At 48.1% G+C, this 27445-nt stretch overlaps 1 protein-coding gene across 5 annotated transcripts in view; it reads left to right on the top strand.

The window, feature by feature from the left end:
* Positions 1-27445, top strand: part of Map3k9 (mitogen-activated protein kinase kinase kinase 9) — a 65297-nt gene that overhangs the window by 17251 nt on the left and 20601 nt on the right. For all 5 annotated transcript variants that reach the window (XM_039112736.2, XM_006240303.5, XM_039112737.2 and 2 more), the window contains exon 3: positions 21830-22010. In XM_039112736.2, coding sequence (XP_038968664.1) covers positions 21830-22010 — 181 coding nt within the window. The remainder of the gene's footprint in view (positions 1-21829; positions 22011-27445) is intronic.

Here is a 27445-nt window from a genome sequence, read left to right as displayed (position 1 = left end):
GGCTGGCCAGTTTCTGACTCTGCTGGAACCCCATCTGATGATTAACGTACTTTCACTCCAGGACAAAGGCAGGGGTCTCTCTCCCCTGCCCCCCCTCCTTGGCTGCTGCAGTCTGCTGTGAGGTCACATCTGGCAGTCCCATGTACAGTGGTTCTATAGTCCCTTAAGACTTGGAAGTCACCAGGGCAGGCTAAGCTCTGTTTCTTTCACTGTTTTTGTGGTTTATTCTAGAAGAGAGGCTAGTGTGTTTGGCTGTTTCCTTCCCTGTGTGTAACAGCTCTGTGTCATACAGTGTTCCCCAGGTCTGTGGTGCACTGTAGCTACTAGCTGCCCCAGAAATGGTCATGGTTTTAAGCACTATAGAGTCCAGGCCTCTGTTTTCCCATGTGTGCTCCACACAGGGACATCCTTCAAACCTGATGTCTTTCTTAGAGCCCCGTGTTAGGCTGTGAACCCCCCTTTCCTGTGGAGATGACTCATGAGCTGTAGCTGAGTCTGACTTTGTGTCCCCTCTGGCTCTGCTCGCTGAGGACCTTGTATGGAGGACATAGTCTGTGTGCCTTTGTTTTTGCAAATGTGAACTAGGGATAATTATAATGTCACCTGTCTAATTGCACAGGATGGGGTGAGCATTAGAAGGGACTGCCTAGGTGAGCTCAGGGCAGTGCCTGACACCCCGTGAGCTCTGGCTCTCCTCCTGTGGACCATTAAGCCTGCCTTCAGTTGTGACCTCAGCTGTGACCTCTGCTTCACAGCATTTCCAGCTCACTTCGTGTTGGTGCCTTTGGAATTTTGTCTTGGACTTGGACTCTATTCTGTGCTTTGGTGTGCTCTCTCCAAGACAGCACAAAAATTGACAAGCAAAGAAATCAGTCACTATCCAGCCTAAACCCCAAGTTTACTTCTAAGAAATAAATTGGAGTAAAAATTTCTCTCTCTTTTTGATATTTTTTTCTATGAAAATGTAAGAATTTCAATAGGATTTTTTATCATCTTTGTTATTTTCTTCTTTTAAGAATTTTCTAATCCAAATTCTTGACAACAAATGCATTTCTGGCTTTCCTCTTATTCTTTCCTCTTCCCTAGTATTGTGTATATTATGTAGCAACTGGCCCACAGCCGTCCTGGTGATTAGCATCGTTAATCCTTAAGAAATCTTACTCCCACCTCTTTCCGTAGTTCCTTTCTATCTAGCTATGTCTGTCTGTCTGCCTGTCTGCCTGCCTGCCTGTCTGTCTGCTGTCTGGCTCCCTTCCTTTCTCCCCCTTTTTCTTCCTTACTTCATTTCCCTGTCCCTTTCCCCCCACCCCCCATAGTCTCTGTAGTCCTGGCTAGCCTGGAACTTACTATGTAGACCAGGCTGGCCTTGAACTCAGACATTTCCCAGCCTCAGCCTCCTGAGTGCTGGGATTAAAAGCTTGACACTGTGCCTGCCTTGCCTTTGCCTTTGGTTTCCTTTCCATAAACTTTTTGGGAGCCTGGGACTCTGAGGAAGGTGTTTCTTGGATTGCCTTGCGTAGTCACAAGCCTTAGTGTTTGCCTCTTGTCTTGCCCACAGGGCAGGATTGTTCACACATCCCTCAGAGCCATCAGGGCAGCAGGGCACCTTCAATGGCTAATCCCAATAACCGTCATCGGTGGGTCTTTGTGATGGTTTGCAAGTGAATGTGCCACAAAGCAACGGAACAGCTGAAAGTGTCCATGGGAATCCAGTGAGCAGACCCTACTGTCTGCCTCTTTACACGCAGTTCCCCTATTCCTGTATGCATGCCTCTTCTCCTGTCAAGTCACAGTATACTTGCTGCCTGAATATTCAGTTGTCGGTTTCTGCATCCTGCTAATTGTAGGAGGAAGACGAAATGAACTGTGGGTAGGAAATAGTGATAAGTCTTCGTTTTCAGTCATTCTTGTGTTTATTGATATGAGTAGTTTATAGAGCTTCTCAGCTGTGATCAGAAGCTGAGTAACACAGTCATTCAGGTGGTGTTTCTTAGTCCCATGGTGACACTTTAAATTCTTCTAATTAATTGTTCGTGTGAGTGTGTGTGTGTGTGTGTGTGTGTGTGTGCGCGCGCGCGCGCGCGAGCGTGCATGTGTATTTTTCATTTTTCCTGCACACATGACTACCTGCAGAGGTCAGAAGAGGTGTTGGAGTCTCAGGAACTGGAGTCGCAGATGTTTGTGAGCCTCTGGGAAACGGAACCTGAGTCCTGTGCAAGAGCAACAGGGCTTTTCACCGCTGGGCTTCTCCCCAGCCCCACTCTTTCAGTCCTTATGTTGCCCAGAGCACAGCTAGGTCCAAAGTGTTGCTGCTAACGGTGGGAAGAGGAATCAGGAAGGGTGAGCCTCATACGGCCAAGGTCAGTGTGGGGACTAAAGTGTGTGAGTCCGTGGTTGGGAACACAGAGGTCAGCGCCTTCTTTACTGCGCTCTGTGGAAGGGTCAGATGCTCATTGCTCTTGTGGGTAGAACGATTTTTATGAAAAAAGGTTTTAATTGTTCAGACCGTAGACTCCTGGCTCCTGTACATAGGGACAGGAGTGCTGGGGTAGAGGAGTGATTGTCTCAGCTTTTGGCTCAGTTGTATAAAACCCTCACATCCCCTTCTGCCCAGACCCCTTGCCCCAGGTCTGGCCAAAAGCACAATCGTGAATCTCAGTTTCCATTTCTCCTGGACCAAAGTTGCTTTTACATATGGCTCTCCAAAAGCTGGGCTAATGTTTCTGGTTACCATGCTACTTCTGTCCTTACTTTATTAGGCTTTTGTTTTCACTTGAGTTTGTGTTGTAGTTTTGTTTTTTATTTAGTCCAAGAAGGTATAGATAGGTTTCAGATAATTGTTTATGGAATTAAAAAAAAAACCTGAAAAGTAATGTAAACACTGAATGGAGTTTGGCCACCTTTCTTAGAGACTGGGGTCATGGGAGCAGTGTCTTCTCAGACCAGTGTGGCTGTGCCTCAGGGAGGAGAGCCAGCCGATGCCCTGCAGTGCCCACTCGTGGATTAATGCTGTGAGAGAAAACTTTGACTTCAGCATTCATTCCTAATGCTTCCATTTGGGCTGTTGCTGTTGTATCTGGGGACCATGAGGTCTGAAGGTGGCAGAGGTGCCTGGGTGGGTGGGTGGGGTACTCCTGTAGTTTAGAGACCCCCAAGACAGGTTTAAATTCCAGGTCAAACTACATCATATTGGATTCTGGGTCAAAGAGGTGTCCTGCAACTACAAAACCTCCTACTGCACCTTACCCCAGAGCATAATGAACTCCATCCAGGCACGAAAGAGCTCCGGACTCAGGCTCTGCCATTGTCTTGCTGTCTGCTCTTAGGCAAAGCATTCAAAGCCCTGAGCTCAGTTTTCTCTAATCTAAAACGAGGAAACTGCCATCAGTCTCAGTGTGGGTATCTCAGGTAGATACTGTGTCACGTCAGAATGTTTTGTTGTTGCTGTTGCTTTGCGATGTGGCCCCGGGTCGCCCAGGCTGATCTGGGACTCACTAGGCTGCTGAGGATGGCCTGGGCTCTGCCTCTGCCTCAAGTACTGAGATCTCATGCATGTGCCACCACACCTGACTGATGAGGTGAAACCCCAAAGAACAAATACAGAATATGCTTATTCCTCACCTTGATCTCCCGACTATCCTGCTTAATGATGTCTGTGTGATGGTAAGTTGAGGAAAATGGACATAGTGTCACATCTGAAAGAAACACCTCTGGGGAAACTTGCCTCTGCAGTAGGATTCCCACTGACACCCTCTCCGTGTGTCAGGTCTCTTCCCTTTTTGCCATGCACCTTCTTTTTCAGTTAATTACATTTATTTGTTGATAGTTTTATACACATATGTAAAGTGTTCTGATTACTGTCCTTTCCCAATGTATTTATCCCCCACCCATCACTATCTAGATTCATATCTTGTTTTTTTTTGTTTTTGTTTTGTTTTGTTTTGTTTATTTTGTGACCCATTGATTTTAACCAGGACTGTGTTAAAATCCATTTGGAACTATGCCTCACTGGTAGGAACACAACTGAAGACAGTAAATGCCCATATCCCAGAATCTGTTCTTAGCCAATAGTGTACCCTTAAGGGGATAAGCTTCTTGAGCTCCTCCTGGACCCACTCCTGACTGTCGGTGAGCCCAGTTTGGTGCAGACCCAATGAAACAACTAGAGATGGTGTCAGTTCATAATTGCCCAGAAGATGGAGTTTCACTACCCTTCTCATATCTTCTAGCTCTTTAGATTCTGTTTGTCTGCCGTCTCTTCTGCAGTGTTCCCTAGCCTTAGAAGGGATGGTATAAATGTCTTGCTTAGGACTGAGCAGTCACCATTGACTGGTGAGCTCCTTGAGCAGCTGTGTCTTTGCAGTCACTGTAAATCTTTTGGAAAGAAGGGTTTACTGCTTAAGGCTGAGAGTAACTCTTGTCTGGGAGCATACATAGCTGGTAGGCAGTTCTTGTTTGTTTGTTTTATACTGCATTTACAAATCTAAGCATGGGTTTACAACCCACAGCTGGGCCTTAAATCCAGTCAGAGAGGGAATGATTATGCTAAGAATGCTGGTTACCAGAGTTGTTCAGTTGTGTACACTTCGCTGTCTGTTTGCTGCTGTCGTTGGTAAGGTTCATAGCTGGTCTGACTGGTGATACCTTTTCTCTCTCAGCAACCTGCTGATATCTTCTGCCACTATGACAGCCAGCCAGCAGGAAGAAGCTTCTGTGTCTTCTAGCTTGGCTTCTTTATCCTTATAATTGAGGTGTATAGGTCTGAGGCAATAGGATCTAATTGTCTAGTTTGATGGGTAACCAAGAGGGGTGGCAGGAGTCTCTAAGACTTCTTCAGCCATACCTGGAACTGAAATTTTTGTTTAATTATCAATGGCTTATAGAAGCACCATTATTAATAGAACTTTTCAGGGTATCTCTCTGTGTGTATGTGTGTGTGTGTGTGTGTGTGTGTGTGTGTGTGTGTGTGTGTATCTTTTGAAATTGGGTTATAAGATATTACATTTTGCTAAATTAAATATTTTTTTTCTTTTTTCTTTTTTTCGGAGCTGGGGACCGAACCCAGGGCCTTGCGCTCGCTAGGCAAGCGCTCTACCGCTGAGCTAAATCCCCAACCCCTAAATTAAATATTTATCATTCCCCTCTCCCTGTTCTTCCTCCAGGTTCTCCCATGCCCTACCTCAAATTTTTGACCTCATACATACATGCACACACATATGCATACACCTATAAATATATAAATAAAGCCTGCTGAGTCTGATTAGTGTTGCTTGCATGCGTATTTCATGGATGACCACTTGGTATTGGATAACCAACCAGGGGCCTCATCCTTGGAAAAACTAATTCATTCATTCATTCTTTCTCTCTCTCTCCTCCCTCTCTCCCCCCTCCCCCTTACACACACACACACACACACACACACACACACACAGAGCAGTCACTGGTTGCCTATAGTTCTTTTGTTTAGAATGGAAGTCTGTGAGGTTTCCTCTTTCCACATTGGCATGTCCATTGGTGTGGTCTTTGTTTGGGTCTTGTTTAGGCAGCCATATTGTTTAGATATTAAAGGTACAGCTTCCCTGTTCTGCCTGCTTGCCTGCCTGCCTGCCTGCCTCCCTCCCTCTCTCCTTCCCTCCCCCACCTTTCTTTCTTTCTTTCTTTCTTTCTTTCTTTCTTTCTTTCTTTCTTTCTTTCTTTCTCTTTCTCTCTCTCTCTCTCTCTCTCTCTCTCTCTCTTTCTTTCTTTCTTTCTCTTTCTCTCTCTCTCTCTCTCTCTCTTTCTTTCTTTCTTTCTTTCATGTATATGAGTACACTGTAGCTGTCTTCTGACACACCAGAAGAGGGCATCGGATCTCATTACAGATGGTTGTGAGCCATTATGTGTTTGCTGGGATTTGAACTCAAGACCTCAGGAAGAGCAGTCAGTGCTCTTAACCACTGAGCCTTCCCTGTTATTTCCAGGAGACATAGACTCACAGCAGATTTCTTGGTCCTCTGTCTCTTACAATCTTCCTACCTCTTTTTCCTAGATATCCTTGAGCTCCAGGTGACGGCGTTGTGTTGTATCACCAGGTCCGGGCACCCCATGGCCAGTGAGTTTGATCTTTATGCTCTGAGCAGTTGTGGGTTCCTGAAATGCTCTCTATAAACTGTAAAGAAAACCTTCTTTTTTTTTTTTTTTTTTTTTGGAGCTGGGGACCGAACCCAGGGCCTTGCGCTTCCTAGGTAAGCGCTCTACCACTGAGCTAAATCCCCAGCCCCAAGAAAACCTTCTTGATGACTCGTTGAGAGCTTTCCTTGCCCATGAGCGTAGGATAGATATGCAGATTGCAGTTCTAAATCATACTGGGTTAGTAAAGTGGTAACAGGAGGTTCTCCTCAAAGACCCATGACCTCACTAGCTCCCGGGTAGTAAACCAGGTTTTTAGTACCAGGCATGACATATTTCCCTTTTATTGAGTGGGTTTTAAATCCAGTTAACTTCTGTTACTAACAAGTTAAGGGTTCCACTACTGCACCCTAGGAATCTCTTAATGCTGTTATTGTTCCCTGTACCCCTTAGATACTCTCTTTCTTTCTTTCTTTCTTTCTTTCTTTCTTTCTTTCTTTCTTTCTTTCTCTCTCTCTCTCTCTCTTTCTTTCTCTCTCTTTCTTTCTTTTCTTTCTGTTTTTTTTGTTTTGTTTTTTTGTTTTTTTGACTTTCCTCCATGACTCATCTCCTTACTACTAAAAGAAATATTTTTTTTTCTTTTCTATTTTTCGGAGCTAGGGACCGAACCCAGGGCCTTGCACTTGGTAGGCAAGCGCTCTACCACTGAGCTAAATCCCCAACCCCCTAAAAGAAATATTTTAAGATCCTTCTTTTCACCTGAGAGTTTGTTTGTGGACAGGGAATAAGAACATTAGAACATTTCCTTAGCAGTTTTGAGTCTGTTTGTTAAGCCTAGCTGCATTCCCACATGGAGTAAAACATAGACTATCCTCTTCTGCCCTGGATACTCTACCTAAAGAATCAGTATGATTTTGAGTTTGCCTAACATGCTAGTTGGACATTTTGGTTACTTATGGTAGGGCTCCAATAAGGAAGCAGATTGCTCCTGTGGAGCTGGGCTAAGCCAACACACCCAGGGACTGCCTCTTGGGAAACAGGGCTTGTCATGGAGATGTCATGGAGATTCCACAGCATAATGTGAAGGACAGTGAGTGAGGAAAGCTTGCGGCTGGTCTCCCTGCTCTTGGACAGAGAGGATAAGGAGGATTCATAGGAAAGCTTACTCTGTGTGCTACAAACTTCCACAGCCATTAAAGGCACACAGTGGTTCAGAATGGTACCTCCCAGTGTTTTGAACCTTTGGATCTGGGCCTCCTTGCTCCTGAGGTCTGTGGTATCTGTGGTATATGGCACGGCTTCCACAGCCTTCAGATCCTTTCCCTTCTCCATCTCCTGGGTGATGTGCAGGTGACAGCCTGGAGCATTTGCCTTGTGTGTGAGCTATGGTTCTTAACCAGTTTGGTTACCTGACAAGTCTTCATGAACAAGGGGTGTGCTTGCTATTGTGCTGCTATTGTAGGAAATGCAGTGTGTCACCTGTCATCTGCATAGGTATTCCTTCCTCCCACTCTTTCTGTCCTCTGGAGGCAGACTGGGTCAACACACCCAGACACCCAGACAACTGTGTGGCACAGAACAAAATAGTTTTCTAAAGGTGTATAGCTTTACAGTCGGCAGGAGGAGAATTCAGAGCAAGGCCTTGGTTGGGGAATTGGGATGAGATTTAGGTGGTATTGGTAATAGGGAGGGTGGGTAACAGGGACAGGGGCTTGCCCCAACCGTGGTGTTGATTGATGTTATGCTGCAAAACAGGACATTCCCAAACATGAAACATTGAACGAGAACATATACTTCCACATAGATAAGTTTTTTATGTAGACAGCTTGTCTTCATGTAGCCCGTTTCAGTGCTGTGGGTTTTGTATCAAGTAGTCTGGCCTTGGACGAAGTCCTCAATGTCTGAACCCATTTTTTCTGTAATGAGGACAGCCCAGCATTAGCTGGTCAGCTCAGCATCGTAACGAAGAGTAAGTGAAGTTGTGGGTGTAAGTTATTAACGTAATACCTGACACCAAGCAAATGCTCCTTTACCACAGATTTTATTTCGAGGAGTAGCTGCTTCTCTAGCAGCAGCAGATAGAACTAAATTTTCACTTGTCATCTACTGTTTTCATTACCATGGCTTCAATATCAGCTAGCCGGAGTAAGAGCTGTTTATTATGTTTGCAGGGCCCTGGGTCAGGGATTTGTAAGGCTCAGTAGGATGTCTTGTCCCTACTTCTTGGTGTCCTTGGCTTTAGCTGCAAAGACTTAGAGTGAGGCCACAGGTAGAGAAACTGTTCCCTGTCAGTGTGGGGCCTCGGCCAGGAGGTTTTGAAGGCTAGGATCATGGCCGTGGCCTTCTCAAGGCCTTCATCTTCTATGGCAGCTCAAGGTTGTAAGCAAAAGTACTCACAGACAAGGTAGAGTCTGCACCGTCTTCTCTGGACAGAACTTAGAAGCTGTAAGAACCATTTCTATGAACTCCATGGTTATGAGGAGAGTCCAGCCCTCAGCAGAAGTGCTGAAGTCATACTGGAGAGAAGCACAGGCGATGGGGAACTCGGGTGAGCATGAACGTGCATTCTGTGCTCACCAAGGAAGCAGAGCTTGGAGTTGCAAGATCTTGGGGAGTCTGTGCATCAGCCACACACTGTGTGTCATCGTGCCAGGAAAGAGGAACATGCTGACAAAACCACTGGGGGTCCGGTTTGCTTCCTCTTTCATAGTTATTCTTATCCTGTTTATAGCTGGGTGTGTCAGGTCTGAAAGAGTAGGGCTGCCCCTACTCAGTCCAAGCTAGGAGCGTGGGAGAAGGAAGCAGGACAGGAAGGTGTGTGAGGTGATTCTTCCCCTCCATTAAGACAGTGGCTGCTGGGAGCCCTGCTCCTTCTCCCCACTAGTGATGTCTGTGTCTAGCTGGGCTCACAGTGCAAGCCTCAGCTGTGTTATCTGGACTTAATTTACACAGAATAGCAATGATTGTAGATGTCTAAACTGACATCTTTTGGAGCAGTTATATTTTAGGATGAGAGAGAGGGAGGGAGGAGATACACGCTGGGAGACAGAGCTGGGGAGCTGACTGAGCTGGGAGACTGGGGATCTGGCACTGCTTTTCTGTTTGGATCACAAGCAGCTTCTTCTCAGCAGGGTGGGAGCCACAGGAAGGGCTACAGTGGCTAAGGAGATGAAAGTAAAGTCCCCATGGGAAGCTGGGGCTGGCCAGAGCCACTTTTCAGGGCTGATGAATTTCAACCTATAAATACATCAGTTCCCCATGCTGTCTCCTGCCCTCCAGCTCAGTAAGGCTGTGAAAATCCACACTACGCTGTTGAGTCGGGCGGCAAGCCCAGGTGTGGCACGTGATGAAGGTGCGCTCTTTCTTCATTTCTCATGCTTGGTCCACATGTGTATGCTCTCCATGGCACATGCCAGACCTGAGTTGGGAGCTGTGGATGAAAAAATGCAAAAAAAAGAGGAAGGACATGGCTACTCCTAAAGTATGGAGGAGATTTGCATTGTAGACACAGGGAGAAAGCAGACAGACACAAGAGTCTAGGCTGAACGTGGCCAGCAGACTGAACCAGACCATGAGAAGAGAGAGGAGCCACCAACCAAGAGAGGCAACCTGGGGCCATGAGGCCAAGAAGGCTGCATAGCTAAAATGGCTGAGTTACACAGGGATCAGATTAGGGGAAGGAAGTGGAAACCCAGCTCCTGGGAGGGAGAGGTTTAGGATAGGGGTGGGAGGGGGTGAGGGAGTGGGATCAGAAGTGCTGGGAGGAGCCACAAATACTGAGGGATGCTGGGAGAGCTGGGCAGCATCAGCTTTGACACATTAGTAGGCACCTGAGCCATTGGTCCTAGGTTTCTAACAGGATGGAAGGATGGAGTAAGGAAATCTGTTTTTTGTGAGTGTATGAATGGATGGCATGACTGCTCCATGGCTCTAAGGGAAGGTTTTTATTGTAGACAAGAGAGGAGAGAGGCGGGGCTGGGGATTTAGCTCAGTGGTAGAGCGCTTACCTAGGAAGCGCAAGGCCCTGGGTTCGGTCCCCAGCTCCGAAAAAAAAGAACCAAAAAAAAAAAAAAAAGAGAGGAGAGAGGCAGGGAGGGAGGGAGGGAGGGAGGGAGGGAGAGAGAGAAAGAGAGAGAGAAAGAAAGAATATGAATGAATATTTGTCACTACTCTCTAGAGGCTAGAGTCTAGAGTCACTGGGTAAGACAATATTTTAGAAAAGAGAACAGGTAATTTGATGGTGATTTGTCACAGGTGGAAGGCAGTGGATCTTGGTGGGAAAGGGTAGTGAGATAGGAATTGACAAAGCCACGGGACCTTAGAGGTCAGTAGGGAATGAGAGATGGGTCAGTCTTGTAGCCTGTCGTATGAAGAACTGATGGGAGAAGATTGTGGAAGTCAAGATGGAGGAGGTCCTGGATTGACAGTGTATGTTTTGATCCTTAGCTGTGTTGGGCCTGCAGGTTGCACATTCCCATCATGAGAGTAGCCTTCTCGGGGGCGGGGGTGGGGAAGCAGGCCTTCTGCATGGTTCCTTCTTATGCTTGCATCTGCGAGCATCTTAGACTGGCAGCCAGTACAACACTGGTGTGTTGATGGTTTGCCTAGTTTGCCGGGTAGAGCTTGTTGTGTAGGTTTTCTAGATCTGGCATACTACTCACAGCAGACTCAAACCTTCTCCAATGGCTTCACGCCTGGCGTTGAGAACCTTGTTTGTCCTGCCCATAAACACTGTTGTGCTATTAACGTATACTTGTCCTGAATTGTGCCTGGATGGAGAAATGTCTGCCAGCGAGCATTTTCCACCAGACCTGGGCAGACTTATGAGACTCACAAACACTTGCTTTTAACCTAGGTATTCAAGTACTTTGCTTTTAGGCTCACACCCTCAGAGTTCCGGTAGAAGGGTCTTTGCCCTCAGGAGCAGAATTAGGGTCAGTAATAACTTTGTTTCTCTGTTAATTCTCTTCCTTTCTAAACGTAAGTTTTCTTTCTTCACCTCATCAATGAGAATCACCTGTCACCTGGACAGTGCCTGGCAGAAAGCCACCTGCAGGGATGGTGTGTCCAGCAGGGTTGTGAGCACTCGTTTGTTTAATCCCAAACTTCAGGTTTAGAGGAGGTTTCTGCTCAGTTTTATGTAATCCGAGACTGCCCCAGGAGAATAAGAGGGTCCCAGTGCTGTAGATAAGCAGAGGGTATTGTAGAGGCGGAACTGCTCAATGACTGACCTGCGATGAGGAGCTTTGTAGGGCTCTAGGGAAGCACAGCCTCGGTGCCAGAGTAACACCAGGCCTGGCTCTTAGAGGTGAAAAAGACTTCACGTTGAGTCCCGGCTTTCTCGTGGGCTGCTATGCAGCCTGCAGGGATACCAGAAAGTGTGGGTCAGGCACCATGTACGGGAATGCTTCCAGTGTACCCGGGATTCAGAAGCTGTGCAAGACAGTAGCCACTGCTCTCATCGAGTGACTTAAAGCTTGACGTTAGTATAGCTACATGTGAAATGCGATGCGTTAGACTGTGTGGATAAACATAGTGGACTCCATCACACAGAGCTCTCCAGGGTACGCATCTCACAGTACGTCTTTCAGATGCTTTATCCACGACAGAAGACAGACAGAATAGTCAGAATTTAAATTGAACTATTTATTTTTACATACTCCTCTTTTATTATAATGTAGTTATAATTAGTATTAAATTGCTGACTATTGTGTGAATGAGTGAGTGTGTGTGTGTGTGTGTGAGTGTGTGTGTGCATGTGTGTGTGTGTGTGAGAATGAGTGAGTGTGAGTGCATATGTGAGTGTGTGTGTGAGTGTGAGTGTGTGTGTGTCTTTTCTGGGTTTGTATGTGCACATGCATGTCACGGTGCACACGTGTGTGTCAGAGGCTAACCTCAGGTGTTAGTCTTCCCCTTCCACCGTATTTGAGATAGAGTCTCTTGTTAGCTGGCCTGTGAGCTCCTAGGGATCCTCCTGGCTCTCCTCCCATCTTCCCCTAGGAGCCCTGGGATTACACATGCTTGCTCTATGCGCCTTCCCTTGGCATGGCTTCTGGGGGTTCAGACTCAGACACTCTTACTTTCAAGGCAAGTACATTCACTCACGGAGCCATTCCCCCAGCCCCTATATCTTTTGCACATAATTTTTGTTGCTGCTTAGTTGGGGTTGAACTTAGGGCCCGTGCACACTAACAAGTGCTGTACTACTGAGATGTGTGTCTAATTTTGAGTAGCACACGGGTAACGATGGAAAAAAGACAAAGCATGTCACTGTTGCTTAGGTATCTGTTTCACATTAATAGCATAATTAATTAAATGTAAAGTTTAATATTGCAATGTCTCTTTAAGGCCAAACAGAACTGTAGCTAGACACAGTGGCATGTACTGTATTCCCAGCTACTTGGGTGTCTGAGGCAGGAGGATGTCAAGAGCTGAGGAGTTAAAGGCTAGCTAGTGTTCACTGGTTGACAGTAAATGGCCTCCAAAAAGCATGACAGAGACTGAGCAGATCGGTTCCTGCCTGTAGTCCCAGTACTTAAGAGGCAGAAGCAGAAGTATCAGGAGATCAAGACCATCCTTGGCTCATAGTGTGAGGTAACAGCCAGCCAGGGACACATTGGGTTTCTTTTTACACCAAAACCAAAACCAAACCACACTAACAAACGAGGAAAGTTAGAAAGAACTAAACCATGTACATGGCTTATAAGAGATAGCGAAGGTCTCAGGCTCTCTCTGGCTAGTGAAACATCTTCCTTTTCAGCTCACAGGGCATAGCATGGCGCCTGATTCACTTGGACTTTCAGTATACAGACATTTTTATACAAAAAGGTTTATACCAAAACTTATTATAGATTGTGACATAATACTTTAAAAATATACACTGAAGCATATGTTTCAGGTTGGTTCACTTCACAGCAGCACAGAGGGCTCTGCGCGTCTCTTCTAAGATCTCGTTTGCCAGGATGTTGCTTTTGCTTAGACGTGGAACTTTAATCCACATATGCTGTGCTTTGAATGTGAAATGTCCCTCGCAGGCTCATGTGTCCGAACAGTCAGGCCTCAGCTGCGGTCTGAAGCCTTTCGGACACTGAGTGTAGATGGCAGGCACTGGACCACAGGGTGGGGTTAGAGATATGTAACCTGGGCCCGGTTCCTGCCTATGCTCTGTTCTTCCTGAGTGCTGATCCTGTGGACGCCATGCCTTGTACTCCTGCCGTCATGGACTGCTTCCCCTGAGCCATGAGCCAGAGTAGACCTTCCCCCATGAAGTTGTTTCTGTCCAGTGTTCTGCCACAGCAGTGAGAACAGCCATGACCCAGAACGTTAGTCTCGAGAAATGAAGTCGTAAATGAAGTCATTTCACCACTGTTTAGGTCAAGCCCCCTAGAACTGACTTGCTGAGGAATGTGGGAGAGTTTGAAGTTGTCAGTGCAGATGCCATAGAGCACTGTAAGCAGAGCTTAACGGGCTGTTCTGGTGGAAGCTCTGAAGAGCAGAGTTTATATAGAAATGCAGACAGCAGGCTGGTCCCATGTTTTAGAGGGGGAAAAGACTACTTTTGTGGTTAGTGTTTTTGTCAACTTGGCACAAGCTTGAGCTATCTGAGAAGAGGGAATGTCAGTTGAGAAAATGCCTCCATCAAATTAGCCGGTAGAGGGCTTGGTCCTCTGTGGGTGGTGTCACCCAGGGGCAAGTGGTCCTGGATTGTGTAAGGAAGCAGGTTGAGCAAGCCACGAGAAGCAATCCAGTAAGCAGCACACCTCCATGGTCTCTGTTTCAGTTCTTGCCTCTACGGTCCTGTCTTGAGCTCCTGCCCTACTTGTCCTTCCTGAGGGACTGTGAACTGTAAGGTGAAGTAAGCCCTTCTTCCAGTTGTCTTTGGTTGTGGCGTTTGTCACCACGGTAGAAACCTAACCGGGCTGGTGCAGCATCTCTGTTCTACTCTGCGGGCTCTGGGGTGTGGCCCTGGCCCAGTGGTCCTAGATTGCTGTCACTTTCCCCTCCCAGACCACACAGTGTAGGGGTGAGTAAAGACAAAGGGCCAAAGGCCCTCAGCTGCATGCCATGGCTAGTTAACTGCTGGTTAACACCCATAGTTAACTGGCTTCCATTGGACTGACTGCATCATGCTGTAAGTCACCATGCCCTTCTGGAGGTGTATATCAGTGGTTCCTGTCACTGTGCAGGGAGAGAAAACAACTGTGGTGACCAGCGGTGGGTCACAGATGTTTAGGCTCTTCTTGACATTAATCCAGGCCTTCATCATAGGCTGCTAAACTGCTAGTGCCTCAGTGGTTTCTGCTTTGATCTCAGTTTGGCTTCTCTCACAGACAGTGCTGACTCCAGCCTTCTGCTTTAACCCTCACTTTCAGCTCACTCTCAGTTGTTAGCACTGCTGGAGTTGGAGGCATAGGGACACCTGTGGACAGGAAAGGCAACAGGCAGGTAGCTGCCTCAGGGGCTGTGATATGCTACTGAATGGCTGTATGTGTCTACAGAAAGTGTGGACATTTCTCCTGGTTTTCACATGCTGGTGGTGTATCAGTGGACTGTGAGCTCCCTGTAACTGTTCTCTTACAGGCTGGGCATGGCAGCGGCACACACGTTTAATCCCAACACTTCGGACACAGGCAGGCAGAGATCTGTGAGTTCCAGGATGGCCAGGGCTACACAGAGAAACCGTGTCTCCAAAACCCAAAACCACCACCACCACCACCACCACCAACAACAACAACAACAACAACAACAAAAGAGTGTCCTATTAGGGCCGCACACTTTACCATGGTAACCTGGAGCCTTGACTGAGAACTCTGTTATATCTGGCTTCTGCTTTTCCTGTGGACCAGCCTGTGTGAATTCCAGGCTCCATTTTTGAAAGTAGGCTTAGTAATACACCTGCCTTCCTGTTCATTGAGAGGATTAAAGATGATGATAGGTGTAAATCACTTAGTGCAGAACCTGGCACCGAGGCCCCATAACCCTTAGCTGGGCTGTTTTCTCTTCTAACTCTAAGTTTAAGTAGCATCATAGAGACATTTTTTCTAAACAGAAAGGACATATGTAAAAAGTTAGAAACCATTAGTATATCTTCTTCAGTGCCTGAGGAGATTTGAAAGAAATATTTCATGATACTCTGATTGTGTTGACTCAGTCAAGAACACTTTTATCCAGTGCCCCGTCTGTGACCCATGCTGGAGAGGCCATTACACCAACTCTGCTCCATCTGAGACCCAGGGAAAGGTCTTTGCATCGAGCACTCTTGGCTTTGTTCTTATCTGTTTGTCTGTCTGTTCCAAGAAGGGGTGGACCCTTAGTGCCCAGAGACTCCATTTTCTCCACCCCCGCCCCCAGGTCTGGATGCTTGTGGGGAAGCCTAGCTTTGCTGGCTGTGCAGGTGGGACTCCAGGAGACTCTGCTGACATGAACTGGACTAGGGCCTCAGCCGCTGCTGGCCTCTCCCTGCTGTGCTCAGGCAGGACCACACCTCTGCTGGAGCCTGGAGTCAGGGAGTCTAGGCAGTGAATCATTTGCCCAGTAAGCAAGTCTGCTCTCTCTTGGCCATGCCTAAAGGGATAGAGTGGGCAGAGGGCCAGCACCGGGAGAGGCTGGGGGATGTGCTCTGGCTGAATGTTGTGCCTGGTGGTGGGCCCTGGCCAGGCTCTCTTGTTGGGCTTTTGCTGAGTCAGTGCAGACAGGTCGCTCCATGTTAGCAGCTGCTCTGTGGGTACTCACGGCTTTGGGGTGTGGCCGGGGCTCTAGCTTACCCCTCTTCTTCCTTTGGAGACTTTGTGGTGCAGGAATGAAATGTCTCAGATGTCAACTTGGGTGCCCTAAAGGCTGCAGAGGTGAGGGCATGAGCTTTTTGCTTTTCCTCTGGCATAGAGTCATTGATACTCCCAGCCCACCCCCAACTCATCTTTACCCTTGAGTTTTGGATTTTATCTTTCTTACCTCAAGACAGTTGGCAGAGCTTGACTGAGTCCTGGGAGACTGATGAAGCTTTTAGGGAATTTTAGGGAATTTAGACTTTGAGAATGTCAGGTAGAGAAATGGAGTCTTGGAGAGAATTTCACAGGGGGAACTAGGACCCACATCCTGGTTCATGTCTGTCACTGTTTTCTTTTTCTACCTTGCTATGGCTCAGAGACTGTTCTCCTGTAGGTAGAAGGGGCATTGATGCTGTGAAGTGTCCTCCTTCCTCCTCTCTCTCCCTGTCTCTCCCTCTCCTTTCCTGTCCCTCCCTCTCCCTCCCTCTTCCCTTCTCCTCTTCCTGTGGCAGACATGAGCCCACATGAGGAAAATGGCATCGTGGATCCTCTTCTGCCTCTTCAGGTACCAGCTCACAGCTCTCCTTTCTTCTGTAACACTGCCATTCCCACCATTCATTATTTTGAAGGAAATCACCAACGTCCTGTCAGTGTACGTGTAAGTGTTTCCGTGTATACCTTTAAACTCGAGTAGTGCACATCTGAACACAAGCACAGCTTTGTGCTGAATCACAGCTGATGCACCCGACTCAGCAAGAGAGGCCACAGCACAGGCTGAGAAGTCCTTCAGGAAAAGGGAAGCGGCAGAGAACAGACAAGAGCAGGAGCAGCTGCCCAGGAGCTTGGACTTCTCACCTCAGAACAAAGGAGAAAATGAGGAAGAGCGCTTAGAGCTTAGAAAACCATGACAGGCAGAAGACACCAAGCATTGATTGGCTCAGGAGACAGGCCACAGAGCTCATCAAGGAAGAGCAAAGAGTAGGAAAAGAGTAACTGAGGGAAGAGAAGGAATTGGAGACCCCGTTGAGAGGACTTAGACCTGGAAGGGGCCTGCCAAGAAGACTGATGGCCAGAGCTTGAGCCCTAGGACCAACATGGAAAGAGAGAGCTGAGTCCTGCAGCTGACCTTTAACTTGCACTTGCATGCTGTAGCAAGAGTACATCTGCACACGCTTACGCACACGCACACACATGCACACACACAAATACAAATTTTTATTTTTTTTAAAACTGGGAAAGCTACTCCATGAAGCCCATTACAAAGTAATAGGTTGTAATCTCTGGGGTGTGAGGCCTGACTATCATAAGTAGGGCTAAAAGCAGGAGTTGAAAAGTTGTAGCTCAGTTTCAGGGCTGTGACGTGAGGATGTACTACAGTCCACTCTGTCCACTGCAGTAAGCACTGTGGCCTCCCCACTGTGGTGGGCTGAGGTGGATCCTCTGAAATAGAGAACACGAGTAAGTTTTTCTTCCTTAGGTGGGTTCTGTCAGGTATCATGGCCACAGGGTGCCAAAGTAACCGGTGCAGACATTCTAGGCCAAATCTCCAAATTATCCCTTCTGTAGCCCACAGCACCATGTATGTCAGTCACTGGGGAACCCAGTCAGAGGTGTTACTTTCTCTTGCTCTGCTCCCCTCTGCATAATCATTCCCAATATTTTTTTAAAATTAACATTTTTAAAACATAGTCCGAGACAGTGCACAGGTCGACCTCAGTCAATAACTAGTGAGGCAGGAAGGAGTTCTTGCCAAGAGCCTGGCCTTGTGCATGGCTCCTGGAGCAGGTGTCACAGATTCTAGAAGAGAGTGAGGGTTTTACCTTCCAGGGGTTGGACTCTGTGGCATCCTAGAGAAGAAGGTAGACACGTATGTGCTCCAGCAGGAAGTGTGCAGATGTGTGAGCAGTTGGATTGTGTGCAGGGGGTTGGCTGCTGAGGAAGAACTAGCAGTGGGGCAGCAGAGAGGACGAGCTAATGGGCTACAGCACTGAGGAAACCGAGTTGAGCCCGAAAGCCAGAATGTCTTCCTGGGTCTGGATAACTTAGCACCGAAAGGGAAAGCAAGACTGTGTGTTGAGAGATGTGGACTCTGTGGCCGTCCCCTTTACATCTCTTTGACATGGATAGAACAGGGACTGTCATCCTCCTACTTCTTAGAGACAACTAAAGGACTCCAAAAGATGACGTCAGCTAGCAGCCAAGTTCAGTCACACAGTATTTGATCCAAACCGAGCCGCTGTGCTTCTGTGTAGTGTACAGCAGGAATATTATTAGCCATGAAAAGGAATGTGGTACTAATAAAAGCTATAACGTGACAAACCTGGAAACATGAAGGGAAGCGGATCAAATCTCATATTGTAGCATTTTATTTTATGACATATTAACCATGGGGTCAAAGCAGGTTGGGCTTAGGGCCTGGGAGAAGAGTGGGGGGATATTGCTTAGTGGTTACAGGACTTCCTTTGGGGTAATGCAAATGGCCCGGAACAGGTAGAGGTGGTCTACTGGATGTTAGCTGTACACTTGATCGTTTCATAGTTCGTCTCAACTAACTCGAGCATAGCCGCAATGGAAAGGAAAGTTCTGTGCTGGGTAGACCAGGACTTCAGGGCACCATGGCCGGCTTCTGCCCACTGGGGTGGTGGCTGGTTTCAGGTGATAGTCCCTCTTTGTTGGTGGGGGTTGGTCTCTAGTCGTGGAGTGCACAAGGGGCAAGGGCGAATGAGTCTGGGGTGGGTGGGTCAGTGGTGAGCGGGTGAGCCCGACCTGTAGTTGGCTGTAGTTGCAGACAGACAGTCCGTGGCTGATTCTTACCCTGTCAGCCTTGCATCTGGTTTAAGTATCCACTGACTAATACAAAATGTCATCTCTCTCCTGGTTGCACCCTATCCTAGCCACCTAGGCCTTTGGGTGAATGGATCCCACTCAGTGTCTATTTAGGGAGACACTCCCTGCCTCTGGAGTGGGATGGGGAATTTCCTTAGTGCTATTTGCCTGACTCTTTGAATGCTGTCCTGTTGTTTCTGCCTCTGAAGATTCTGGAAGGGTTTTTGTTGTTGTTTGTTTGTTTGTTTGTTTGTTTTTGTCACTAGATAGAGAGGAAGGGTTTTTTTTTTTTTCTTCTCTTGTTTTGTATCTGCTCAGGCACCTGGGTAGGGGAAGCTAGGATGGGGAGGGATGTGTCTAGAGTAGAGAGAGTGTGGAGGAGGAGGGAGGGTTCTCCCATTAGGTCTATGGTGGGGTTGTTTGCTTTCCAGACTCCATCTCAGAAGCCACTGATAATCCTGGGGCACACTGCTGTTTTTCTAAGAAGCACATAGGACCTGGAGCTCCTTGGGTCACATCCCTTCAGCATGTGACAATTCAGTGGATGGGAGTATGAGTGGAGAGAAGGGGTGTGGCTGTGTGGTGAAGCTCCTGGTCTTTCACTGCAGAAGGGTCTTTGCTGTCAGGGTTTGCAATGTAAGACATTCTATGTCTGGTAGGTACATGGATAGTGGGAAGCCTCTAGGTTTTCCTCGCACAAAGGACTAAGAGTTAACTTGTATCATTTTTACTGTTTTCCTGGACCTAGCTGAATCCCTTTTCCAATTTAATTGCTACACTGTTCGTAGCAGGTTTCTTAAAGGGGTTAAGAGGGAACCTTCCTTCTTTCTCTGAAGTCTCATTAACACAGCTTCAGGCAAGGCTGTGTCCGGCTAGCACAAAGCCTTTGAACCATCCCACTTGGGATAATGGGTGTCCTGCATTTATCTGACAGCTTCTCCACTCAGCAAAGTTCCGCGGTTTACAGTATGGCATCTTAGTCAGCAAGGTTTGGAGGTGACTTTTAGCCAGATTATTTTCCACTAGGTTACATTTATGGCTGTGACCACCATATGGGTGTGGAGGCCACCACAGCTGCCATCCTAGGGGAGGCAGTGCTTTGGAGTCTTCTCTGCACCAGCTGCTTTTCCTTGACCATGCTCACCGAGGATATCATGAGTGTGTGCACATGTGTGTCTTTGATCTCCCCCCCTCCCCAGCTTGTCAGCCATTTATGAACTGGCTAGGGGACTTGCCTGAATTATGATAAAAATCTTGAGAGCACAACAGACAGGCTTTCTTAAGAATGTTAGTGGCTCTGGGTGTGGTGGCACACACCTTTAATCTCAGCACTTGGGAGGCAGAGGCAGGTCTCTGTGAGTTCCAGGTCACCCTGGTCTAGGAGTCGAGTCCAGCCAGAGAAACCCTATCTGGGAAAAACAAAACAAAAATAAAAGGATGTCAGTGGTGTCCAACCCACACAGCATATGGGCCTTGTGTGTCTCTTAGGTGGTCATGAATGATCTCCAACATATATTTATATATGAAAGCTCAGTTGTATGGTTCTTGAACTGAACTCTGTAGATGTCAGTGTCATGGTGTCAGAAGGTGGGTAGGATATACCTATAAGAGGGTCACAGAGCTGGCCAGACAGTGAACATTGTGATCTTGGGGGGGGGTGGTAAACCTTGCTGTGCTTTGATGCAGGAAGCCCAGGTGGCCGCTCCTCAGAAGGGCGAGCATGGCTCACAGTTTCTGTCACTCTGCAGTAGAAAAGCAGGCTCACATCAGCTGCCTGGAGTCTAGCCCTGCATTGTGACACCAAGGAGGCAGTGCAAGCTGCGTATCCTGTATCCCACATGTGTGGGACCAGAAGAGTTCACCGTTATAGACTTGACCTCTGAATAGTTTCTGGATAGGGATGTTGGGCCTGGATGTCTACCTTGTTAGGGGCATTGCAGAGACTTGAGATGATGCCAACAAAGATACGTGCTGCAGAATAAATACGGTGGTGGTGGTGGTGGTGGAGGTGGAGGTGGAGGTGGAGGTGGTGGTGGTGGTGGTGGTGGAGGAGATGGTGGTGGTGGAGGTGGAGGAGATGGTGGTGGAGGAGATGGTGGTGGTGGAGGTGGAGGAGATGGTGGTGGAGGAGATGGTGGTGGTGGAGGTGGAGGAGATGGTGGTGGAGGAGATGGTGGTGGTGGAGGTGGTGGAGATGGTGGTGGAGGAGATGGTGGTGGTGGTGGTGGAGGTGGAGGTGGTGGTGGTGGAGGAGATGGTGGTGGTGGAGGTGGAGGAGGTGGTGGAGGTGGTGGTGGAGGTGGAGGTGGTGGAGGAGATGGTGGTGGAGGAGATGGTGGTGGAGGAGATGGTGGTGGAGGAGATGGTGGTGGAGGAGATGGTGGTGGAGGAGATGGTGGTGGAGGTGGTGGTGGTGGAGGTGGTGGTGGTGGAGGTGGAGGTGGTGGAGATGGTGGTGGTGGTGGAGGTGGTGGAGATGGTGGTGGTGGTGGAGGTGGAGGAGATGGTGGTGGTGGTGGAGGAGATGGTGGTGGAGGAGATGGAGGTGGAGGAGATGGTGGTGGTGGTGGAGGTGGTGGAGGTGGAGGTGGTGGAGATGGTGGTGGTGGAGGTGGAGGAGGTGGTGGTGGAGGTGGTGGTGGTGGAGGTGGTGGTGGAGATGGTGGTGGTGGAGGTGGTGGTGGTGGAGGAGGTGGTGGTGGTGGAGGAGGTGGTGGTGGAGATGGAGATGGTGGTGGAGGAGGTGGAGGTGGTGGTGGTGGTGGTGGAGGAGATGGTGGTGGAGGAGATGGTGGTGGTGGTGGAGGAGATGGTGGTGGTGGTGGAGGAGGTGGTGGTGGAGGAGATGGTGGTGGAGGAGATGGTGGTGGAGGAGATGGTGGTGGTGGTGGAGGAGATGGTGGTGGTGGTGGAGGAGGTGGTGGTGGAGGAGATGGTGGTGGAGGAGATGGTGGTGGTGGTGGAGGAGATGGTGGTGGTGGTGGAGGAGATGGTGGTGGTGGTGGTGAGGTGAAATTGTGTTTCTGCCATCAGTGCGCTGTGGCAGATCCTGCAGGAGATGGCGGGTGGATGCGAGGCCCTGTGACTAATGCTTATCTGGTTTCCTCTGTATGGTTTCCTTCACTCAGTACTGATCCTGCAGAAAGTGGAGAATGGAGACCTGAGTAACAAGACTCTGAAGATCACTGACTTCGGGCTGGCACGGGAATGGCACCGGACCACCAAGATGAGTGCGGCGGGGACATACGCTTGGATGGCGCCTGAAGTCATCCGCGCTTCCATGTTTTCCAAGGGCAGCGATGTGTGGAGGTGAGGTGCAGCCTCCAACTTGCCAGGCCTGTTTTCCCGGCACATTTCAGGACTTAGAACTGAGGTTACAGGACCCACGGCACTCCAAGTAGGTCTGTGTGACCTCTCAGAGCAATCTCCTGATTTCCTTCCGTATTGCTAGGGATGCTGTGGTAATTGCAGGCACTTCATGGTTCCTTAGGAAAGCTATTTCCACCTCTGACCTGCAGGGTGGGGAATCACCCTACTTCAAGCAGCAGCTTGATGGCTCAGAGGCTGGGTTTCAAGGGCTGCTGCTGCCACCCCCCTGGGAGGACTTACCCAGTGTCCTCCCCAGCTAATGGGTACCCTCTGTGCAGTCTTTTTCTTGATTATTTGGAAATATTCCTTTCCAGTTACCTGGTTACCAGGCTCTGTGTGCTGGATATTTATCTAGGAGAGGGAATAGATGGGTTCTCAGGTGGCCCTATGAACTGTGAAGTTACAGACCAGATATGGCCAGCCGTCTCTACTAGGAGGATCAATCCACGAGGTCACAAGGACATAGATCTAAAAAAAAAATAGGGAGACAGTAACTGGGAGAGATATCCCTGCCCCATGCCTTAGTCACAGCCACTGGCGCTCTCTCCGCTCCCTGACCTCTCTCTCCTCAGGTCTTGGTTCTCGCAGGTTCTGTTCTTTGCTTGTGCCGGTGATAGGATGTGTATAGAATCTTACCAGGATCCATGCCTGTTCTTAGTAGGAAGGGAGTGTGAACACCTAGTTTAGGGTGCTGCAGGGCTTTTCTTCAACAGGGGAATAGATGAAACTCTTCCAGCTTTTACTGAATACCCTGTTACAAGTCTAGTGTTTTGTTCTAAAATCACAGCTGTTAAAAACCAGTTGTAGGAGCTGAGGTGAGAGGCAGCTGATGAAATCACTCCGTTCCCTCACAGGGACCACTTGTTACACAGTCTACCAGTGTCTTAGTGAGGGTCACTACTGCGGTGATGAAACACCATGACCAAGGCAACTTGGGAGGAAAGGGTTTACTTGGCTTAAGCTCCCACATCACTGTTCACCACTGAAGGAAGTCAGGGCAGGAACTCAAACAGGGCAGGAACCTGGAGGCAGGAGCTGAGGCAGAGGTCATGGAGGAGTGTTGCTTCCTGGCCTGGCTTGCTCAGTCCCTTCCTTAAAGAACCCAGGACCACCCACTCCAGGATGGCACCACCCACAATGGGCTGGGGCCTCCCCAGTCAGTCACTAATTAAGAAATGTTCTGCAGCTTACTTACAGCTGCATCCTATGGAGGCCTTTCCTCAACTGAGGCTCCCTCCCTTCAGATGACTCTAGCTTGTGTCAAGTTGACACAAAACCATCCAGCACAATTAGTGACTCTCTAGCTCCCATTGTTCCCGGTGAGGCTGGAGAGAGATGCTCAGTGGTTAAGAGTGCACATTGCTCCTGCCGAAGATCCAACTGTAGTTTGCAGCATCAACAGTGGACAACTTACAGCCCAGTAACTCTAACTGGGTCTGATGCTGCCCTGCACTCTGGAGGCACCTTCCCCTGTAATTCAACAAATGAAGTAGGAATTCTTTTAAATAATGAAATTGTCCCTAGGACTTAAGCCCCTTGTCCCAATTTGGTTGATGACTGCTTGAAAACATAACGTGCCTGCCTTTCCCTAGCATTCTTAGTTCTTATGATGTGAGATTTTCTTGAAGACATGGTTTACTGACTTTTTTATGTGGGCCCTCACACATCTCCATTAAAGCACACTTTGGCTCCAAAAGATCTCTCCCCTTTACCAGAGGAAAACACCCATTCCTCACTGTTTATAGGCTCACACACTGGAGACATATGGGCAGCCGTGCACCCCTGCTCCTGTGCTTTAGACAGCCTCTTTTAGAATGATTGGCTCACTGTGGCTCAGATCCAGCAGGGGTTCCGGGGAGGGTAGCCACACGACTAGGAACTTATAGAAAGCTGGTCCTAGACTGATTTGTTACTCCTTTACTCCAGTAAGCGCCATTTATTGAAGCTTTACTGTAAGGCATGCACAGGCCTCAGTCCTCTTCCTCATCTTCTTCCTCCTCTTCCTTCTCCTCAACTCTTAAGCCTCTAGGTGGAGCAGATCACAGATGGCACAAGAAGCCCAATGTGGCCAAGCTTCCCTCACTGATGTTCTGGAGGTAGAGCCCTGACTTCTCCCTCTTGCAGGAGGCCTGAGACATCTTCACAGGCCTAGTGGGAAACCATCAGAGAAGGGATGCCAGGGCTGAGATACTGACCATCATTGCCTAGAAGGAGCACAGGGTCTGTGGGACCACTAGGTTTTGTTATCTGTGTAGAAACAGGCATTGTACTTAACACAGTCAACTGAGGATGGAGTAGCTCTAACCTAGGAGTCTGGCTGCGATTGCCAACGGCTCTTTGAGTGGCTTGGTAAAAACTTCCAGGTGTGACTGATGTCTAGGTAGATCACAATCAAGGTTTGGTAGAAGCATAGTTTCTCTTTATTTCCCACCCTGTCCTCTTCCTCCTTCAGTCACACTCTCCCTGCTGGGCGTGGAAGCCACAGCCACAGCCACAGCCTGTGTATGCTAGGCAGATACTTTATCTCGGAACCACATGCTCAACTCTAATGGTGTCATTCTGGCAGCGTTCAGGGATTATGGTAGCACGCTTAGTGTAGCCTATAGGAGCATCTAACCAAGTGTGCACTGACCACATATGCACTCACTCCCACAGCAGCCCATCAACTTGTGCCTTTTTCCTCCGAGAGTTTCAAACATGAATGCTCTAGTTACATCCTTTCTATCCCTCCCTCTCCTTGTTCAACTCCTCCCATGTCCCTCCCATCCCTCTCAAATTTATGACCTTTATTAAAGTTATTATTGGCTTTTGCACACCATCTGCTGAGTTCATTAGTGTGGCTTATATGTGCATGTGTTTAGGGCTGACCACTGGGCCAGGTGAATCTATCTGGGGTCTCATCCCTGAAGGAAACCAGTTTCCCCTCATTTGGCAGACATTGATTGATTGCAGTTCTTCATCTAGGAGTGGGGTCCAGGAGGCTCTCTCCATCTACTCAGGCACATCAACTGGTGTCACTATGCAGGTCTTGTAAACAACCATATTGTTGGAACGTCACAGGTGTGGCTTCCCTGTCATGTCTAGAACACACTAGCAGCAGGGTTCCTGGTCCCTTGACTTAGAATTTTCCTACCTCCTTCTTCACAGTTTCCTATGAGTCTTAGATGCAGGATTCTATTGGGGTGCACGTGGGGTTGGACATTCCACAGTCACTACTCTTCATTTTGACCAGATTTCTGTAATAGTCTCCACCTATTGCGAAAACAGATTCTTTGATGACAGTGGAGAACTGCGGTTATCCGTCTATGGACACCCACTAACCCGAGTGAGAGGCCCCGAGGACGTGAGGACCAAAAGCTGTATCACTCTCTTTAGGAACGAGCAACTTGACTGCACGGCAGAGTTACCAAGTATCAGATGTTCTCACCAGCTACCAACTAAAATCCAGCTCCTAGAGAGACAAGACAAGTCCTACAGCTGGCATGCCCTGTCAAGATTCATAAAGAAAGTGACAGCATTTAGACGCCTTAATAGACTAAAGCCAGGATGGCTGGGTTGCCCCCAAGGGGCCATTTGTAGGCCCCCAAGCCCAAGGCCCTGCACACAGGCTGGTGCAGTGTTTGGAGTCAGCTGGGTAGTTGGGAGTGTACTTGAGACAGACTACGTCTTTATGTGCTGACCCTTAGCCTCAGCGCTCTGACTCCTCTTTCCCATTGTGACAGGAATTAGCTCAAAGGCCGCTGGCTCTTCCCCCTCTGGTCTGCTTTAGGGTTCCTTCTTTGTGGTTTAATATGTCTGTCATGGCTCATTCTGTCTTGCCTTTTCTGCGCCTCTCACTAATTTCTGTGTGGAGGATTTACGTCTTTTACCCCGTTTTCCAGTGTCTGGAGCTTGGGGTTTATATAGACCACCAAACCCAGCCAAGTCTCCACTCTCTGTACTTGCCAAGAACTGCTCATACCTGCCTATATCCTTGTGTGGGTTCAGGATGATGATGAAAATGTTGCACTCCCTGCATATGCCAAGTGTCCTGAGGGGTCTGAGGGTGGTGGCGAATGCCTTTAATCTCAGCACTCAGGAAGCAGAGGCAGGTAAATTCTTGAATTTGAGGCCAACCTGATCTGCAGAGCAAGATCCAGGAAAAACAAGGGCTATACAGAGAAATCATGTCTCAAAAACAAAGATAGAAACAACAACAAAGAAACACGAGATAACAGTGCAATGCGTTTGGCAGAGGAGCACGGTGGCAGAGGAGCACAGAGGCAGAGTAGGTGCCTAGCGTGTACAGAAACCTAGGTTTTAGTCTGAAGCATTGTGAAAATACAAATATGTGCTGGCACAAACCATAACCCAGAAGATTGCAGCAGGATGGGACTTTGAAGCAGCCTGGGCAACATAGCAAGGCCCTTTAAACAAACAAGCTATCCTGATAAATACATTACTATTATTTTGCCTTTAAAAACATTTTAAATTAAGATTAATTATTTTAGAGTGTGTGTGTGTGTGTGTGTGTGTGTGTGTGTGTGTGTGCGCGCACGCTTGTCTGGATATATGTATATGTGTGTACCACATATATGTATATGTGCATGCCTGGTGCCCACAGAGGTGAGAAGTGGGTGTCAGATCCCTTGGAACCAGAGGTACAGTTTCAGAGTCCTCTGCAAGAGTAACACATGCTCATAGCCACTGAGAAATCCTTCCAGGTCCCCTTCCTCCATCATCACCACCACCGTCTCCATCATCACCATCTAATTAATATGGCCTGGATACTGCTGAGGGTGTTACAATAAATTTGAGATCTGTGTGCCTTCCTTCTGGGCGTTCAGAGCTTTATGTTTTCTTGGCCTAACTTATTTCTGGAAGGATGTGGTTCTTCCTGGCTTTGATTGCAGATCCATAGACGAATTCTTCCATTAAGCTTTGTGCTTCATATTTCCTGACTCGTAGGAGATAAGGAATTGTTTTTATGAACTTGCTAGGTGGGGAGACACAGAGGTTCTCAGAGCAAATGCGCTGCTCTTCTCTGCTGACCCAGTCTACCCTGTGGTACTTCCCCCACAGCTGGACAAAGGCCTCCGTGGAGGTCCAACTTGTACCATCTAGAGTCAGAAATGTATTTAACCTAGCAGACACTTAGAGAAAAACCTTTGTAGGAGCAAAACCAATGTTGAGTAGATGCTCACTGTTTTTTTCTAAAGCAAAAAATAAAATGTATCTGTGACAAAATCTTTCTAAAAATAGAAAGATTCTGTTTCAGAGAGTCTCTTCTATGGACTCATTTCATTCACTATTAGCCATGATGGTGCGCCTATCACCCTAGCTCTAGGGAGGCTGGGACGGGGATTAGGAGGTCCAACCAAGGCTAAGCTACAGAG

Source organism: Rattus norvegicus, chromosome 6 (genome assembly GCF_036323735.1).
Source record: "Rattus norvegicus strain BN/NHsdMcwi chromosome 6, GRCr8, whole genome shotgun sequence".
Taxonomy (NCBI): Eukaryota; Metazoa; Chordata; class Mammalia; order Rodentia; family Muridae; genus Rattus; species Rattus norvegicus.
The sequence above is the reverse complement of the archived record's forward strand: the minus strand, read 5'-3'. Positions and strand labels throughout refer to the sequence as shown.